The following is an 18,044-nucleotide window of genomic DNA, read 5'->3' on the forward strand; positions in this document are numbered from 1 at the left end:
AGCTGCAAGCATACAGAAGTGTGGTGCAGTAACCACACTGTCTGAACTAAAATATCAATACACAGAAATCATAGAATCATTTAGGTTGGAAAAGACCTTTAAGATCATCAAGTCCAAGCATTAAATCAATGGTATACAAGAAGATATGATGATACTGATCAATTCCAAATAAACAGCTCTAGACTCAATAACTCATGTTATAATCGAACACTTGGAAAAACATTGCAAAACATTCCCTGATATACTCACACTCAAAAATGAGGGAGAAAGTGATGCTAAGCAGTGCTCAGAGACTTGACACTTTCAAGCAGCTTCTCAGAATTAAGCATATCAACTAAATACTTGTACTCAGATTGCTTGATTACGCGACTGTAAAAGACCACCTCAATTGACTCTTAAAACTTCAGAGAAGATTTGACAAGTGTTACTATCAGGAACTTGCCCTTAGTTTAACTTTGTTATGGTTCTAGCCTGAATACAGAATGCACTAGATTTTAAATAGGTATTTTTAAAATACAAGGAAAAAAAGGCATTGGGATAGGGCCTTTTTGCAAACTTGATCTTTTAATGGATTTTATTTTACATCATCTCAAAACAGGATAACTTGTCTTTACTGTAACTGTTATTTTGGGTTTTGGGCGTTTTTTTGGTTTTAATTTGGTTTTTTTTTTGTTTGGGTGTTTTTGGGTTTTTTTTTAGATCTTTCTGAAAATAATGCTAGGGAATGGCCCTGTTTAAATAGAACAGTTTTTAGTTCTATCTCTTCCTACATTTATCTTCCCTTTTCTAAAAGGACCCGTTTTGCCAGCATTTTAATACTGCAGGGCAGTTTTTCATCTTTCCTATTCTCAGAATGATCAGTAGAGGGCCTAAGTACATGCCTTTAAAAGATCTACATAGTCGAGATTTTCAAATATACCAAACGTAACAGTAAGGATAAATCAACTGTGATACTCAGCACACATTACATATAGCCACAATAATCATTATTCAAGCTAATCATTACTTATAGAATGCTAAAGAATGTGGATTTATTCTGTCTGTGCAGTACTAATATTCCACTGATTCCAAAAAGCTTCTGAACGAAACTATCAGTTTACAATTGGAAAAGCAATCAACTTAAGACGTCAAGTGCAGATCATCTGCGTGTTTACACCTATATATCGCTCATAAAATACACGAAATCAAATAAATAGATTTCAAAGACACAAAAGCGTTTGAAATTTAAGCACTGAAAACCCACCTCCAGTTTTGTATCTTAATTTATTACACCAAGGTGCATTTGTTCAACACTTGTCCTGTGAATGGACAGTGATTAGCACCTTCACATCACTGCCTAGCAGACAGTGAATCCACTGACATTAATAAGCACACTGTGCTCTAAAAGGAGCACTGGATGGTTTCTTTCCTGCGTGCTGCTTAGCTAGCTCATTCCCTGCTACTTCTACACTCCTGTATAGTACAGTCCTGATATTGCCTTAGGTTGTTGTTTTTTGGTTTTTAGGGTTTTTTTACTTCTTACCTCTTGTAAAGGATAGACATAAATAATAAAAGGAACTATAATCCAACTAGAAATATATTTTAGATAAACCTGTTGATGTGCTAACCACACCGACTCCTAATACACAAATCTCCTCATCTCCTTCAACCCTGTAACCTGTATTAGTAGAGTAGTATCTCTCCCTGCTGATGTGTTAAGGGCTTATCCATTCAGCAGGTGAAAAATCCAGTATTTGAGAAAACCAAATCCCTACCAGAAGTAGCATGGGTTTAAACTTACCTTCCAAATCCTGGCCACTTCCCCTGCAATGCTGCAAAGCTACACTAAGTTTAAAGCTCAGATTAGAAAATCAGTTATACAGACCTTTCGAAAAAATAAAAGTTAACTTAGACAGCTCATAAACTTATGAAGAGATTACATACTAACCATATACAAGTAAAACACCTTTTTCCCTCACTCCAGACAAAAAAAAAGTGTGCCCTATTTTGTTCAGAGAACAAGTACAACTTCTTTTGGTGTCCTGCCTGTGCTGTCTGTAGATGCCATGCACTATATGGATACAAGTGAAGTATGACTTAGGACAACTTTACTGTGTGACTTCAAACAGGTTCATTAGGTACCTCAGTTACTCTGTCTCTACAACAGGAATATTATTTACCTTTCTTACAATGCCTGGATGAAGTAAATAAATGTACTAGCATGGGAATTTCTTGGTTGATGGTGATAGAGGCCTGTAAAGTTTTGATATGAGACATTAAAATATATTTAGTGGATTTTTACCAGGGGTAATTCTTTTTAAAGATACTTTCACACATGGCTTTGTGGAAAACCAATCTGTCATCATCACTGCTAGTTTTATTAATAAACAGCTTGGAAAAAAGAACATAAGGCAAAACTGGGAAAGGTTTAACATTTATTTGGTAAGCAACCACTACAAACAATTTGTTCAAGCTGTTAACAGCTGTCACTGTTTCTATTTTCTGGTCTTGCAAACAAATACCCCAAAATTTGCATTATACCTTACCCTATCTTTTTTTTTTTCCTTTGGCTAAACAGCAAGTGTTTGCATCTCACAAGATGGCTATGATCAGAAAACAGAAGGATGGATGAGATCCAAATCACTATCTGAAGCAGTAGAAGGGCCATGGTCAGGAAGTAACAGGAACACAGAAAGGCTAAGTAACAAGACAAAATCTGGCTGAGACAAAACAGACAGCAGAGCCTCACAGCAGGCTACAGGTAGCAGCTGGAGGTCTTGAGAAAGAGCTATCCACCCTTTTCCTGGACTACTTCTACAAGATTAGTTTAACTACAGAAGTTTAACTATTGAGAGCACCCTCATCCTTTTTTTCCTTAAAAGTTTTACTATTTCAAACCCCATGACATTTCTTGGAAGACTGCTGCAAAACTCTGTTGCTTAAATGGCAAGAAAGATTATCCCAGTTTTCTGCCTAAACTCACACGTGGCCAGTTTATACATACCTGCACTTGTGCCAATATTGTTCTTCAGCTTGATTAGTTCTTTTCCCTTGCTGGCATTTTGTCCATGATGCATTTATACACAGCAATGGCATCCCCTCATTTAATTTAATTAAAGCCCATGCTTTTTGTAAAACTGACACTCAGTTTCTCTAACTGTCCTAGTAGTCTCTCCTGCACATGCATACAGACAACTAGAGCGGCACATAATATTTTGGAATAGGTTTAATTACATGAATGCTTCCCAGCACTAACATCTGTTTAGCATCTTTATCAATGATCTGGACAAAGGGATCGAGTGTACTCTCAGTAAGTTTGCAGACGACACCAAGTTGTGTGGGAGTGTTGATCTGCTGGAGGGTAGGCAGGCTCTGCAGAGGGACCTGGACAGGCTGGATCGATGGGCCGAGGTCAATTGTATGAGGTTTAACAAGGCCAAGTGCAAGGTCCTGCACTTGGGCCACAGCAACCCCATGCAACGCTACAGGCTTGGGGAAGAGTGGCTGGAAAGCTGCCTGGCAGAGAAGGACCTGGGGGTGTTGGTTGACAGCCAGCTGACTATGAGCCAGCAGTGTGCCCAGGCAGCCAAGAAAGCCAATGGCATCCTGGCTTGTATCAAAAATAGCGTGGCCAGCAGGACTAGGGAAGTGATTGTGCCCCTGTACTCGGCACTGGTGAGGCCGCACCTCGAATACTGTGTTCAGTTTTGGGCCCCCCACTACAAGAGGGATATTGAGGTACTGGAGCGGGTGCAGAGAAGGGCAACGAAGCTGGTGAAGGGTCTGGAGCAGAAGTCTTATGAGGAGCAGCTGAGGGAGCTGGGACTGTTTAGCCTGGAGAAAAGGAGGCTGAGGGGAGACCTTATCGCTCTCTTCAACTACCTGAAAGGAGGTTGTAAAGAGGAGGGGGTTGGTCTCTTCTCCCAGGTAACAAGTGATAGGACAAGAGGAAATGGCCTCAAGTTGCGCCAGGGGAGGTTTAGACTGGATATTAGGAAATTTTTCTTCACCGAGAGGGTTATCAAGCATTGGAACAGGCTGCCCAGGGAAGTGGTTGAGTCGCCATCCCTGGAGGTATTTAAAGGACGTTTGGATGAGGTGCTTAGGGACATGGTGTAGTGGTGGTTTTGGCAGTGTTAGGTTTATGGTTGGACTCGATGATCTTAAAGGTCTTTTCCAACCTATGTGATTCTGTGATTCTGTGACTATTTGAAGCACTTTATGCTTTCTAGGATCATTTGTGCCTCCTTTATAGGTGTATATCACACCATTTGGTCACAGACATCCTGTGATTACCTGCTATATTACTCCTCTCATTAGAAAATTGCTTATTAGGCTTTTCCTATTTATGATAAGGTCTTTAGCGAAATACTAACATCATGCTCAAAACCAACCTTTCAGAAACATAAGAACAGCCATACTAGGTCAGAACAAAGGCTTGGTATCCTGTCTCCCATAGTGGCCATGACCAGATGTCTCAAGATGAGTGAGAACACAGCAAACATATAATACTTCCCCTTAAAACTCTCACAGCATCCAACTATTTTCAACTTGGTGACCTCCTGAGAGATGTGGTTTCTTGGATTCTACTTAGTAACCTTCATGAATTTCTCTTCCACAAACTTGTCCAACCTCCCCTTAAGGCTAGATAAGCTATTAGCAGCCACACATCCTTCAGAAAGTAGTTCCACACATCTGCTGCCCTCTGTGCAAAGAACCACCTCTTTTTGTTTCTTTTGGACTGAGACTGAATCTATTAATATACCCTAGCACCTGTATTGGGAGGTGTGTAGGGGTGTCAAACCTTGTTTTAACTTCTCTGTGTCACAAACTTTGTAATCTCGATCAAATCTCATGTCAGCCTTCTCTTTTCCAGATTGAAGAGTCCTAGCTTACATAGTAATCTCCAGTGGAACTCATATCACATCTTTGATCATTGTTTTCCTTTGAATTTTTTCCAGTTCTTTTGTATCTACCATATCCTTTTTGACAGGGACCAGAACTACACTTATGTTCAAGACATGGGCAAAGCTTGGATATACAAAAAAGGCACAACAACAAGCCTCTCTTTTATTCTCTGCTCCTTTTCCTAATGAATCCTACCATCTGATTTGCTTTTACACTGCTGCTCAGCATTTAGCTGACCTTTTCATGGACTCTCCTTCCAGACTAATATTGCTCTTTTCCACATTTCTCCTTTGTCCTGTTGCTTATCCATCTTTCGATTTTTGCACCAAGCCATATCTTCACCAACCTAGACAATTAATTCCAGTGTTAAGCCAGATTAATTAGACTCATGTAATTTCCACTCTCCAATAAAGAGCTTTGCAAACAGTGGTCTGTGGGCTACAACTACTACACTTCTACCCACAAAAAGTACCTGTGAAAGGCAAGCTCTGTTGGAAAAATACAGAAAGATCTACAAACCAAAAAAAGTCTGAAAATCACTGAGCTAGAAAATTAATTCTTTTTTTCACTTACAGTAGCGTTCCTTCTACCAATTGTGTTACTGATAAAAGACATTAGAGGGACACACTCAAAGGATTTAGGTACTAGGATAAACACAGTAATGAGCTATTCTGGAAAACAACATTTACGAAGATAAACACTTAAAAGGATCTGTACAGGAAAAGAAGTTTCTAAATCACCGAACATCACTGTAACATAGCCCAAAATTTCATGTATTCTCTAGTGAAGAGCTAGTCACCTCACAGGTTCTGTCGTGCTGAATCCTCATTTTCTGCTGCAGTGCAGGTCTTAGTTTTGGACCAGAGCACAGAGAGTAGCAGTGATATAGTACTGCACAAATAACAAATCAGCACTACAGTCTCATTCACTGTGTTTTGCTGTTAAGATTTTGCACTATCTTTCTGGGTTCAGACTGTGGCTGGCAGCTAAAAATAAATTAAAAGTCACTTCTGTAACTACAAGGAGCTTGCTCACTAGATTAAATAGTTCTGCCCTCCAAAACCTTTGCACTTTATCTTGAGCTTGGACCTCATTATTCACTGTGTATCGACATCATGTGCTCGAGGATCTGCATGAGGTGCATAGAACTTTTCAGAAAAGGGGCTGTTTTTTAGTTATGCTGCCAGATAAAGACAGGAAAAGCAGAAAACAAGAGAAATGTGAGAACTTGGTCTATTCAAGTTCTTTTAGTTAAAGCACCTTTAAGCTTTGTAGAAAACACAAGTAAAATACCTCAAAGAGATCAAAATAAAACTGAAAGATGAATATGAAAACCAGAAATAATGGCATCTACTTGGTGTAATTACAGAAGACAGACTGAAGGAACAGACATCCTTTTCTCCCAGGATGGGTGAATACATTCATCAGTGAAGGCTTGCAACCAATTTAAAATAAAAAGCTCATGACTCTTTCCTGTGTTACCTTCTGAATCTCTGTTCTCTGTTCAGTTTTGGTTTCCCTTCCTTTTTATCTCTCTCCCTCACTATCCCTTCCTATAGTTTTCTTTTTTCAGATATTCCTACTGCTTAATGCACTTTCTAGCTGCGACCAAACCAATCTAAGGCTATGAACAGATGATCATAAATGATTAAATTACAATGGCATGACTATTTACGCTTAATGTTAAGTGAGTCACACTAACTGTATGAACTCCCAACCTTTACAGCTTTTGATGTAAAACACAATATTTGAAAGCACCTTCAAGTTTCAAATTTGTTTAACATGTAAAAATCTAAGACCTGCAATCTAAAACAAATACAGCAAATAATTTAAAGTTGGTGTATCTCTCTCCCCTTGCTTCCCAGCCCAATTAAACACAGATCTTTATCAAGATACAGGCTCAATGCCTGACTGCATATTCACAAAAAAAAAATACAGCCTGTTGTGCAACTGTCTGTAAATTCTTTTATAATTTATTGTGAATGATACCTCCTAATTAGAACTTAAGGAAAATACAGGAAGGAGAGCTTTTCCCTATCCCTGCTTGTCTTTAGCACACATGTACCACTTTCTGCATGTTGTCAATTTTCCAACTATTCCCCATCATTTTTATTGGTCATTGATGCAAAAATAGAAGAGAGAAAGTGTTTTTTGGAAAACAGAATACTTGATTGGAAAAAAAGAAATTAAGAGTAGCACTTAAAGCTAATGTTAACATTTAAAAATCTCATCAGCTTTCTGGGTGATTAGTCTCCTTAAAGAAACGTTTACATATTCTTTTCATGCAAATCAAGTTCAGTGCAGACACAGCCTCTCCAATAAATTTACAGACACGAAGAAAATCGGCAACTTTGCTGCTGTTTTTTGTACACGAGTATCTCCTAATCTGTTACAGATGTTAGAAGTGTACACCACGTGTTCTCCTTGGCATCCAAGGCACATTTTTTGAATGAGTTTATTTCTCATATACATGTCTCCAGGCTATGCCTCAATCACTTCTGCAATGTCTAAGCATGGGGTACAGTGCACAGCAGCGATATCTAAGGATGATTCTAACCAGTTAACTGCAGGGCAGATCAGCGGGACTAATAAGTAATGAACATCACACTCATATTGGTTCTGAGAACCAAGCTCCTATTTCTTCACAGTGCTACACAGGGTGGAAGACATACACCTTTATAAATAGAGATTGCTATAGTCACATAAAACTCAAAATGTTTTCGTTACATATTGTTGGCATTTATCAGAAAATTTCCTTTTTCTGAAGAGTAAGACCCACAGCTCTATTAACACCAGGCACATCAGCCTCACTGCAGCTAGGAAGCAAGACAGATACAGGAATCCCTCCTATCCCACATGTGGAGACCACAGGCACCTTACTCCTCTTCAGTGCAAAGGTGGCAATGCCAGCCCAACCACATGATTTATAATGACTGAGAATACTTGCAATGCAGATTCCATCCAACTTAACCAACTTCCATCATGTAAATCTTTGTACTTTCCTTGTTTGAGAAGTCTACAGAGGGAAAAAAGAATTTTTGCTCAACTCATGTTAGAAGACAACACATTGTGTTTTGTTTGAGGCTTTCTGGGAGAGTGGAAAGGTTTTTCTTGCCTGATTACCCTTTCACTACTTACAGGTGTACTTCAGGGACAGGCTTAATGCGCCGCCTAATCCGCAGTCCTTTCTTTGTTGCTTAGCACAGGGATCAGCATTGTAAATGGAATTTCTGACAAAAACAGCTCTAACTGTCCACAAAATTCCTTCAAAAACACTGACAGATGGGAACTGACTGCCCTGAGCATTTGATATGATAGAGCAAATACCCATCAAACTGCACAAAATAAGATTTTTATTCCAGTATCTTTAAAGCCATAGGAATGTCAGTTTACATATGGGCTGTCTAACAAAAGACAGACCATAATTTTCCTTTCTTTTTGCTTTTCCTTTTCTTTTCTTCATTTCTCATGGGAGGGGTAGTAGTCTCATGCCATCTGAGAATTTCCAGGCACACAAAGAAGGCTGAGCTATGATCCACCTATTCCTGGTTGTCTATTAATATCGGGTTTATTGAGAGAAACATTCTCTCAGACGAAACAAAAAGCTCCCCTAGTTAGCATCCAGGTTAAATTTGCGCTTGTGCTTGGACCCTGAACACCTTCTGGCCTTAAAGAAGGGAAGTTAGAGGAAAGCCCTGGGGTGCACACAACCAAACCATTAAATCAGAAGACTCCTTTATTGCCCACTCATTCATCTCTAGTCTGATGTCTCTCATGTTGCTCTGTGCATGGAGACGGAGACTTACTAGTGATGAAGTGTGACAACCCATATCAGGAACTAGGGATTGTGGACAATTATGTTGAAAACCACAAGGTCATGAACAGATGCACCTTGTAACAACCACCTAGCATTTTCCAAGCACAGAGATATGCTAGACCTTCCTGCTGCAGAGCCTTGCACTTGGAACGACAACAACTTGCCTAGATCAGCTACAGACCTAGAACAACAGAGCTGTCCAGAATATATGCAGGTCATACAGGTTGGCACCTTCCCTGAAATTCTCAGGGAAAAGTAAACAGAAGGTAACACTTGGAGTCTGTGACAAAAGTAGACTGCCAGGGAGGGGAAGATGAGCCCTACATCACCTTTTAGTACTCTCTGGCATTAGCAGTATCTTCTGGTATCTCCACCTGCAACCTGTATGGCAGCATTGGGGTAACAGACCTTCACAGTTAGGCATATGGGTGCTGGCAGAAACTACAGGGACTAAGACATTTTCTGCCACCTCCTGTGCTGCCCTTCCCACATCACTCTCTTCATACATGAGGGAGACGTAGCTGTCAGTTCCTGTACCAAACTGATCTGACCCACCCTATCTCCTTCTTACTCAGGTGGAAGCCAGTCGCATCTAACAAGGCCATGAGAAAGAAGTTACACCACATTCATAAAACCAGACATATTCCCAACCAAGCCATGAGGTGGTATGAGGACAGTACTTTACACTTTTGCTGCTGGGCTTCTTGAGCTCAGCTCTGCTCCTAAATTTCACAGTGCATCAGTTGCGATCAGCGCTTCTGAAAGGAAGAAGCCACCATTTCCACAAGGCAGATGCAGTCCTGGGACTCAGCTGAACATGCTCAGCTAAAATGCATTGAGACGTACAAACTAAAACTCTGAATTTTCTTCAGAGAATCCACTCTACAGCGGGGAGGTCTGGATGGCACCTGCTTATTTCCATTCAGACTGATAAAGCCACAAAAGAATTCTGTGTGAAGGAAGAGATCTCTGTTGAGGAAAAGAATGACAAGTCTATTTCCATGCTTAAGACTGCAAAGCTGCTCAAATAGTTACAATGAGAGGTCTGTGCACTTTGACACAGTGAAGAATTGAGTTTCAGATCATAAAAATCTATAAAAATGCATATTTGAACTAAACTGGTATTTACTCAGCACCAAAATAGCCTGAGGGTTACACCTGCATACTCAAATTAATTTTCAAGTGCCTCTTTTGCTATGCAGGGTATTTTATGTTACAGTTGTACCATACTTATATAACCTACTTGAAATGTATTTCCCCTTGTTTGGAGTAACAGCTTTCTGGAGATGTCTCATAAAGTCCAATTTGGAAAGAAATTAAAGGCAAGAGCCTTCCCCACATACTGCTTCCTGACTACCATACAGAATACCTGCTGAGCAGAGATCAAGCAGGTCTCTCTGCTGATTTCAGAGCACAGGTTAAAACACATTGAGCTGTTAATAAATGGAGGCTTATATAAAGCCTTTTAATGTCTTCATCAATAAGAGCTCTATATGACTTACTGTGAAGTGCTTTTAGATGGATCTTATTGACAGTGGAGTATATATATACATTCGGTGCAACACACAGTGGAACAGTAATCACAGACTCAGAGGCACTAGGCACAAGCGCTCACCTAATTTCTGTCCCAAGGGATGTTAAACTATAGCGTTATCACTCCTGACAAATGCATCTTCTTAAAGACATGTAGTGATTGCAACTCTGTTCCCCTTCCCCTCCTCCCCATACACACCAGTAGCCTACCCCAGCACTTCGCTACCCTCATTATTCTCTTCTTTGCTGCAATTCAAGCTTTTTATTTCTTGTCCTAAACATCATGGAGATCGATAACAGACTGTTCTCTTCCTCGCTGAAGTCTCTTCTAAGCTCCCCTGAAAGTCTCTTCTTCACATGAAACACAAACAGTTATTTCAATCAGTACTCCACGGCAGGTGTTTCTGAGCCTCTAATCATTCTCACTGCCTTCCTCTGGATTCTCTCCAGTTGACCCAAGTCTTTCATAAAAAATTTGGTATAGCAGTCCACCTACAGCCACTTCAAGCCTGAACCAGGCATAAGGATGACTTCTAATGTCCTGTAGGACAACGTAATCTGACACTGGGTTATGTTTGGGCAAATGTTATGAACTGATTTAAGATCTTTTATTCCAATAAAACTGGAACAGTTGTTCTAGGAAAACAGGAGTAATATGTATAGATATTATCAAAGACAATGTTCTCACATAAGCAAACTACGTAATTCAAATTATTCTGTAAAAAGTACACAATCTGTCCAGGAATCAGCAGTACTAAGTCGTCATCTCTCAGTCAGGAGGTGTACAAGTATGTACAAGAATCACAGTAGCCACCTCTCTCTGTCATCCTGAAACCCTCCTGAAACACCTTTCACAAAGAGCTTTCACCAGGCCATTCTGCTTGTCTGACAGGCTAGATGCTTGGTCTAGTTTTCCCTGACAGAAGGCTTCCAGACTGTGGTCAAATAGCAGCTATGAATCACTTAAAAAATATAAAGAGCCCCAAACCAGCACAGATTAGTTATATCAGAAAAGGTCACTTCCATACTGTGACAATGGTTTTAAAAAGAATTTGAGGACAACTCACTGCACTTCTCCAGCTCAAGGTTTTCTTTTTTATAGGCCATGAAATTCCTATAACCTAAAACTATAAAACAAAATTCTGTCCTTTGTACTTACCCTTCTCTTTGGTACTCCTCATCCAAATTTGACAAAAGCTGGGACCCAGCCACAGACAGATCAAGGGCAGCTAAAGGTAGATCTCGATAAGCAAAATTAACAAGCTGTACAGGAGCAATGCTTTTGGTCTCTTCTTCCACTTGTTGTGAAATTATCTCAACTTCTGAAACACCGCCTTCTATTGTAGGCCTGAAAATGTAATAAGCAAAATAAAAACCCCTCTCTCTCCACACACACATACAGATATAAACAAATATAAATAAATAAATAGGCAGGCAAGTAAAAACACGTTAGAGACAAGAAGTTCACAGAATCCTAAAAAGCCAGCAACTTAAAAGGCCTTTGCAAGGTCATTGAGGGAGGTATCCTCATTGAGGGGACAGACCAAATCTCTCCAACCTTGTCTTTCATAGATCCTGCTGCAATCAACAGAAACCTCACAAAGGAGAAAAGCATTTCACTCTGCTGAATCTGCTTCAAAAGCACTAAATATAAATGGATGTGTTATAAACAAACAAACAAATATGGAAACAATGCACAAACCCAAAAGCAAAATATTTGTGCAAAACAGAAAGAAGGCATGTAGCTATGCCAACTAAAACCTCACTGCTTGATAAGTTAGATTGGTGACCAATGAATAGCTAAGCTTATTAATCATTATATACAGATCAGCTGTTAATTAATGGATGCAGTTTGACCTCTCTTCCACTGTGGGTCAATATTCAAATAGTTTTGATGGATGGCAACTTTGTTTCATTCAACTAGAAAGGATCATTCTGTTACAAGTTATTTCAAAATAATTCTGAAAGGAGAACAACGATTCAGAAGAATTACAGACTCCTCTATAATGATTATCTTAACTATCCTTATGTACAGCTTCCAAATCTGAACATGTATTCTTCTACCACCCCACTAACATTAATGGGAACTCCATGCAGGTCAAACCAGCATCTGACTATGTATACATCTTCCACATTTATAACAAGATACTACTTATCTAGAAATTCAAACTTTGTCAGCATATTATCTAGTGCACGTGAAGGATGACTTCATTGTAGGACACAGCTTGCATGTCAAGCCCCAGCAGGGATTGATCCTTTGCAGTACCCAGTGAAAGCTGCTTGCTCCATTTGATTCAGAGTGGGTGCAAGCATAAACTTCTCTAAGCTTTCATCCAGGGGAGCTTGTTAACTTCTGAAGAAATCTCAGGCTACTTGTCAGAGGTTTTCAACAGCAGGTGTGAAAATACTCTTTTTCCTTAGGGATATAGTTAAAAAGCACTTAGCACCCAACTTCCCTCTGTTATTTGACTGCAAAAGTTGTATTGGTGATTTTGTTTTAAAGAAGCTTATTAAAATCTTCCAGCTATTCAAGCAACCTGAATAACAGTTCATTTTTTTTTTCCAGAAAAAAATGAATAATTTAGAAGAGTTCTTAACTCATATATCTTGTAAGTCTGAGGATGCGGGCAAAGGAACTAAAATTCTATGTGAAAAAGATAGAGAAAGATTCAATTGGTCAGAGCCTCACCATTAGACTAACCCTTTCAGATGGAAAACATCACTCCTAAATTAAAAGGAGCTAACTGGTGCCAGCATTACACAAGAAAGTAATTTTAAAAATCGGGAAATGCTGTAATATCTCAAGTATTTGGCCGGGAAAGGCTGCAACTGTGTCATACTATGGCAGAAAGTAGAGGTAAATCAAAGTACTATTTGAACAACCTAAAGGCTTATTTTATTTTATTTTATTCTTTGTCTAACTAATAATGGAAAGTAATGAGATTCTTTCATTTCCAACAGGAACTGTATTCCTCTGTAAACAATCTGAAATCAGAAGCCCAGAGGGAGGAGCTAATTTTAGCAAGAATTTTCTTTCTTTGATTTTCACCTTTAGTGCCATCCTGTGGACATTTACCTTTACAAGTCCAACCTGGTTCAGTTTTGCACGAAAGAGCATACAATGATCCACTTTCCACTATTATAAAGGAAAAAGGAAAAGGGTTGGTGCAGCTTTCCCTCTCCCAACAGTATTTATCTTCTGTATTCTTAGACAGACTAAATGATAGACATTGTCTGATTTGACTGAAAAGAAAAACAAACAAACCAACAGACTACTGTTGGCAAACAGCTTTGGTGGCAGGAAAGAAAAAAGGCAAACAGATCTCAAAAGAATATGACGTACTAGTTTTCAGCCACTGGCTGTTAGTAACACATCAGAGATGCTTACAGCATTCATGTTTTTTCTGCTAATTCACACTCTTTAGACAACTGACCAAATCCTACTACTCCTTCTTAATATCAACGTTTCCTTCCAGTAATACTGATTGAACCCTCTTGATGTCACAACATCATTCTCCCACAGGTATCAACCTGTTCCCTTCTATTTAAAATAAGTTATAACTATCCTCACATGGTACTTACTGAGGATTGGTCATGTTGGAGGATGCAACCAAATCAGCAGTGGTTCCAGTATTTAACTAATTCCAGCTGCTCTGCACTGAAGTTCTAGCCTTCCAAGATTAGGTCTCTGTGAGAAGCAAAACAAAGTTATCTAAAACACAGTCAAAAGAACTCCAAAGGGCTGCATTGACATTTGTTGTCATGTTGCAAGTTTGTATAATAATTTTATTTCCCCCATGATTCCTTTTCAAAGTAGTTTTATTACAGGTTAATTCTTCCATATTATGGAAGCGGTAAAGTTACAGTGCGTTTACGTATACACATGGACACCTGCTCACATACATATTTCCATAAGAACACAGGTCTTGCTTTAAACCACTAGGTTGTTGAGAAACAAGATCAGAGAGGGGAACGGATTTTCAAAGAAGCTCATGGCTTCAGGAGTGCAAATTCTATTGGAAGCCAACCGATTTTTTATTACTTTCCTTTTTCCTATTTAATATACTTTATAGAGATGAGCACTAGCTTTGTCAACAAAGTTTGGGGGTTTGTTTTCCATTTTCCAATTTGAAATGTGTTCCTGACTCCCTTTGCTAATTTAAAAAGACTCTTGAAGCATTAATTCATGTCGTCAAACATTCCAGATGGGCTGTTATCAAGATGATATTTTGATCAACAAAACCCACTAACACATTTGGAAAAGGCACCACATTTGCTTGTGGCAAAATCTCCATTTGTGTTGTACCTGGACCAATGCATGGCAACCAGAATGGAAGAGGACAAGCTTGTGAGAATGAAACCTACTCATACACAGGTTTTGGTAGCTGGAAAAATATAAACTGGAGAATACCATGTAAGAAACAAAAACTCTTAGAAAAAGATATCATGAGAGACTTTGTAAAACTACTGTCAAGATTATAAGCTAAATAATTTTTAAAAGTAACATAAAAACATACTCTTATTTTAACTAAACAGAATAGTCATTAGCAAATTAGAATATTACTGACAATAACACCAAAAAAATTTCATTATAATGAAAAATGCTTCTTATACTAAATGTTATACTAGAGTCATTTACAGGCTGAATTGTTAGTATCAGTGAAGTATTTACAGGGGATACATATAAGTGTAGCAACCATGACCCTTAACAATCACTTGACACCAAATAATAAAATTGAACTTACATGTTTTGTAGAGCCATTTCCAAGGCTTTATTTCGTGTCTTGTAACCTTATAATAATGTAAAATGCATTCAATGCATTCTCAGATTTTCCAGATAATATGCCTGGGTATGCAAAAAGAAAGGGTCTACGCTGTGATCACCCTCCTCAGGTACATAAGTCAGCCAAAAGCAATTTTATTATTCACATGCAGAAAAGAAACATGACCAGCTTTAAAACAGAAAAATAGACATATTTTAGAAAAACACACACACTCCATTTATCTATAACCTTGTAATACTTCTAAAGTCAGAGTAAGCAGCAAACGTTTTTCAGATAAACCTTCCCTGATACAGCAGAGACTTGATTCAACATCCATTCAATATCAGCAAGAGTCTCTTCCCCAGCCTTCGTAGTCCTCGAATTATTTTATTTATTATATCCCTAAGGTAGCAAAATACTAAAACATTTGCCTAAAATTATGCATGTTTAAATCACACACTGAAGGGATTTGGTGAATCTGTACCTATGACAGCTTTATGGTAGCAATTGTTACACCTACTAGCACAACAAAACTAAAATATAAATACCAGCCTTGTTTTGCGATGTTAGCTCCCTAACATCTCCTTTGGGGTTGACATTTTACAACACTTTTCAAAAAAACAATTTTTAACGAAAAATGTTACCCAAACTAATTGTTCTAAGCACTCATTCTGACAAAATGGTAAAGGCATGAGGAACTGTCTCATCAGACTAAGGAAATTGAGAATCCTGCTATAACTGCATTTGAAGGCCTGGAAAATAAAAGGTAAATAGGGATACAGCTGATTTAGGAAATGGGAATAAAACTGATGGAAACTGGCCTCAGAGGACAAGCGGACAGATGTAGATATAGGAATTTCTTAACATAGTAAAAAACTTACCATTTCATTGGAAGACAGCACAGTGCTAATACTCACAACCTCCCTCCCGAAGAAGGTTTAGAAAATAAAACAATGACAAAAAAAGTACAGCTAGATTTTTAAAAATTCATATTTTTTAGATTAATCTCCAGATTTTGAGGGAACTTAAGTCATAACAGTGGGGCCAGCAACACATAGGACATGAATATGAAATATTTACCTCTCCAGAATACAGACTCAGTCTTTTTTTTTTTTTTTTTTTAAAGCTGGAAATATATTCATGTTCATTACAGAATTTTAACAACTCAACCAGATCTGATCAGTGGCAACACCAATAAGCCAGACCTGCTCCCTCTCACTGGAGTTGGCAACTCTACAGATAAAGTTTGCTCACCACCAGCACTGAAGGAGCAACTTGCAGCCAGGCAGCAAGCTCTTCTGATAGCTCCACAGGGAGCAGAGTCCAACTCGCCTTAGCTGAAGGGATCGTTACCATGACATAAGGCGTGCACAAAGGTGAGACGAGTAACGTGGAAAGAGACCTGAAAGAAGATAGAGGCAGTCAATTCTCCAAAGGAGTCAGTGGAGCCTTCCTGAGAGAAAAAGTGGCAAAAAGTGAGTAATTTCTGGTGCAGATGACTAATGTATTAGCTGATCTAATGAATTAAAAAGACAAGTAGTTAATGTGTACAATAAGAGGGAAGCACAGCTGAAACCTTCAAAATGGACATAATAGGTTGTGTCTATCTGTATCCTAAAGGGATTACTATGATTCATGCTTCTTTCTAGGCTTTATGCAAGCAACACAAATGTCTTCACATATACTGATATTTTGCAGAAACTTATTCTTTCCATCCACTCCACCTCATCTATCTGTTAGGTTCAAAACTTCCTTAAAAAAATAAAGCTTTTATAGCAGCATAAAACACTTAAAACTTCCACAGCAAATTTCTGTGCAACTGAGTGGTGTTTAAAGGCAACAAGGAACAGCAGGGAGATTTCATTCTTCTGCACTTATCTCTCACTTGCATTCCTATAGGAATAGCATAGACAAAGAGCAATGATGTGGCTCTTCTCCCTGCCAACAGAGACAGGCAGGGAGCAACCTTTGGGTATTCCATCCACCACCCGGCAGTGGAAATTTTTCCATATAGCCCTTTCCACACCTATCCCACTCAGTGCTCGGTAGACAAAAAAGCCTCATCTCTCATGGTCTCATCCGAGGGAATTAGTTAACGGTTCCAGGGTTGGGGTTTTTTTCACTTCTTGGAACTGAGACCAGACAGCACATGGTGCATGCTGAGTTGCCATGCGAGTATGAGCAATGCCCATTTTGTGAGAGTTCAGCAATTCTATTTGTTCTGTGGTGTAAGTGTTTTCAAGGTGAGATGGCTATAGAACAAGCAGAGTTTCCCAAGTTAAACAGAATTAGTTTAAAAAGGAAATATGACAGAAAGGAAAGAACTGTCCCCAAAAGTTTCTAGTGCAAGCTTTGAAGCAGTGTATAAACCAGAAACATTCACTAGACTAAATTACTGACATGCTGTCTTGTATGTACCAAGAGGACAGTGCAATTTGATGGGAAGTGTATTTCTGCATCTCGTTTTCTGTATAGAGAAAAGTTTGCAGACTAGTAGCCCAGCTTAAAATGTGCAGGATCACAGTTCAAATCTCAGCAAAGCTGACTCAGCTCTTCACCCCTCTGCAGTAGGCAAAGGAAGTTGCACACCAGTTCACTGAGCTCTTTCTGAGGCAAGACCTCCAAAGTGCTTAAGAAATGCTATACTTGTCTTCCAAGCCCTTCAGCTTTCCTCTGCTCTCTGCACAGTTATCACACATGCCAGTGTTCCTCAAAGCTTTTGCAAGGTACCCTTTGCTTGATTATGATTTCTTTCACCCCCTCCTCTGTGGAGGCACTGGCAAGCAACTGCTTCACAGTTCACGGGTTATGCTCAGAATCACGCAGGTTAAGAAGTGAGGTCATGTGTTATAGTTGAGCAAAGGTTCATGCTGCTGCCCTTGCCCAGCACACATCCTGCCCGAGTTAGTTTGTTAATGTTTAGATCAACCATCTGTTGTCAGTCACCACACCTTGGCTGTAGCTGGCTAATAAGGAGATAAAGTCCAGCTTAAACAACACAAGGCATAGAACAGTTTGGAAAGCATATGTTAGAGTGTAGCACA

At 39.1% G+C, this 18,044-nt stretch overlaps 1 protein-coding gene across 1 annotated transcript in view; it reads right to left on the bottom strand.

Moving 5' to 3' along the window:
• TMEM266 (transmembrane protein 266) overlaps nt 1–18,044 on the bottom strand; it is an 89,766-nt gene that overhangs the window by 48,141 nt on the left and 23,581 nt on the right. The window contains exons 2-5 of the mRNA XM_075505720.1: nt 16,255–16,402; nt 14,983–15,083; nt 13,820–13,925; nt 11,397–11,585 (exon numbers count right to left, since the gene is read on the bottom strand). Of these exons, the coding sequence (XP_075361835.1) occupies nt 11,397–11,585; nt 13,820–13,833 (203 nt within the window). The 5' untranslated portion in view covers nt 13,834–13,925; nt 14,983–15,083; nt 16,255–16,402. The remainder of the gene's footprint in view (nt 1–11,396; nt 11,586–13,819; nt 13,926–14,982; nt 15,084–16,254; nt 16,403–18,044) is intronic.

Source organism: Mycteria americana, chromosome 6 (genome assembly GCF_035582795.1).
Source record: "Mycteria americana isolate JAX WOST 10 ecotype Jacksonville Zoo and Gardens chromosome 6, USCA_MyAme_1.0, whole genome shotgun sequence".
Taxonomy (NCBI): domain Eukaryota; kingdom Metazoa; phylum Chordata; class Aves; order Ciconiiformes; family Ciconiidae; genus Mycteria; species Mycteria americana.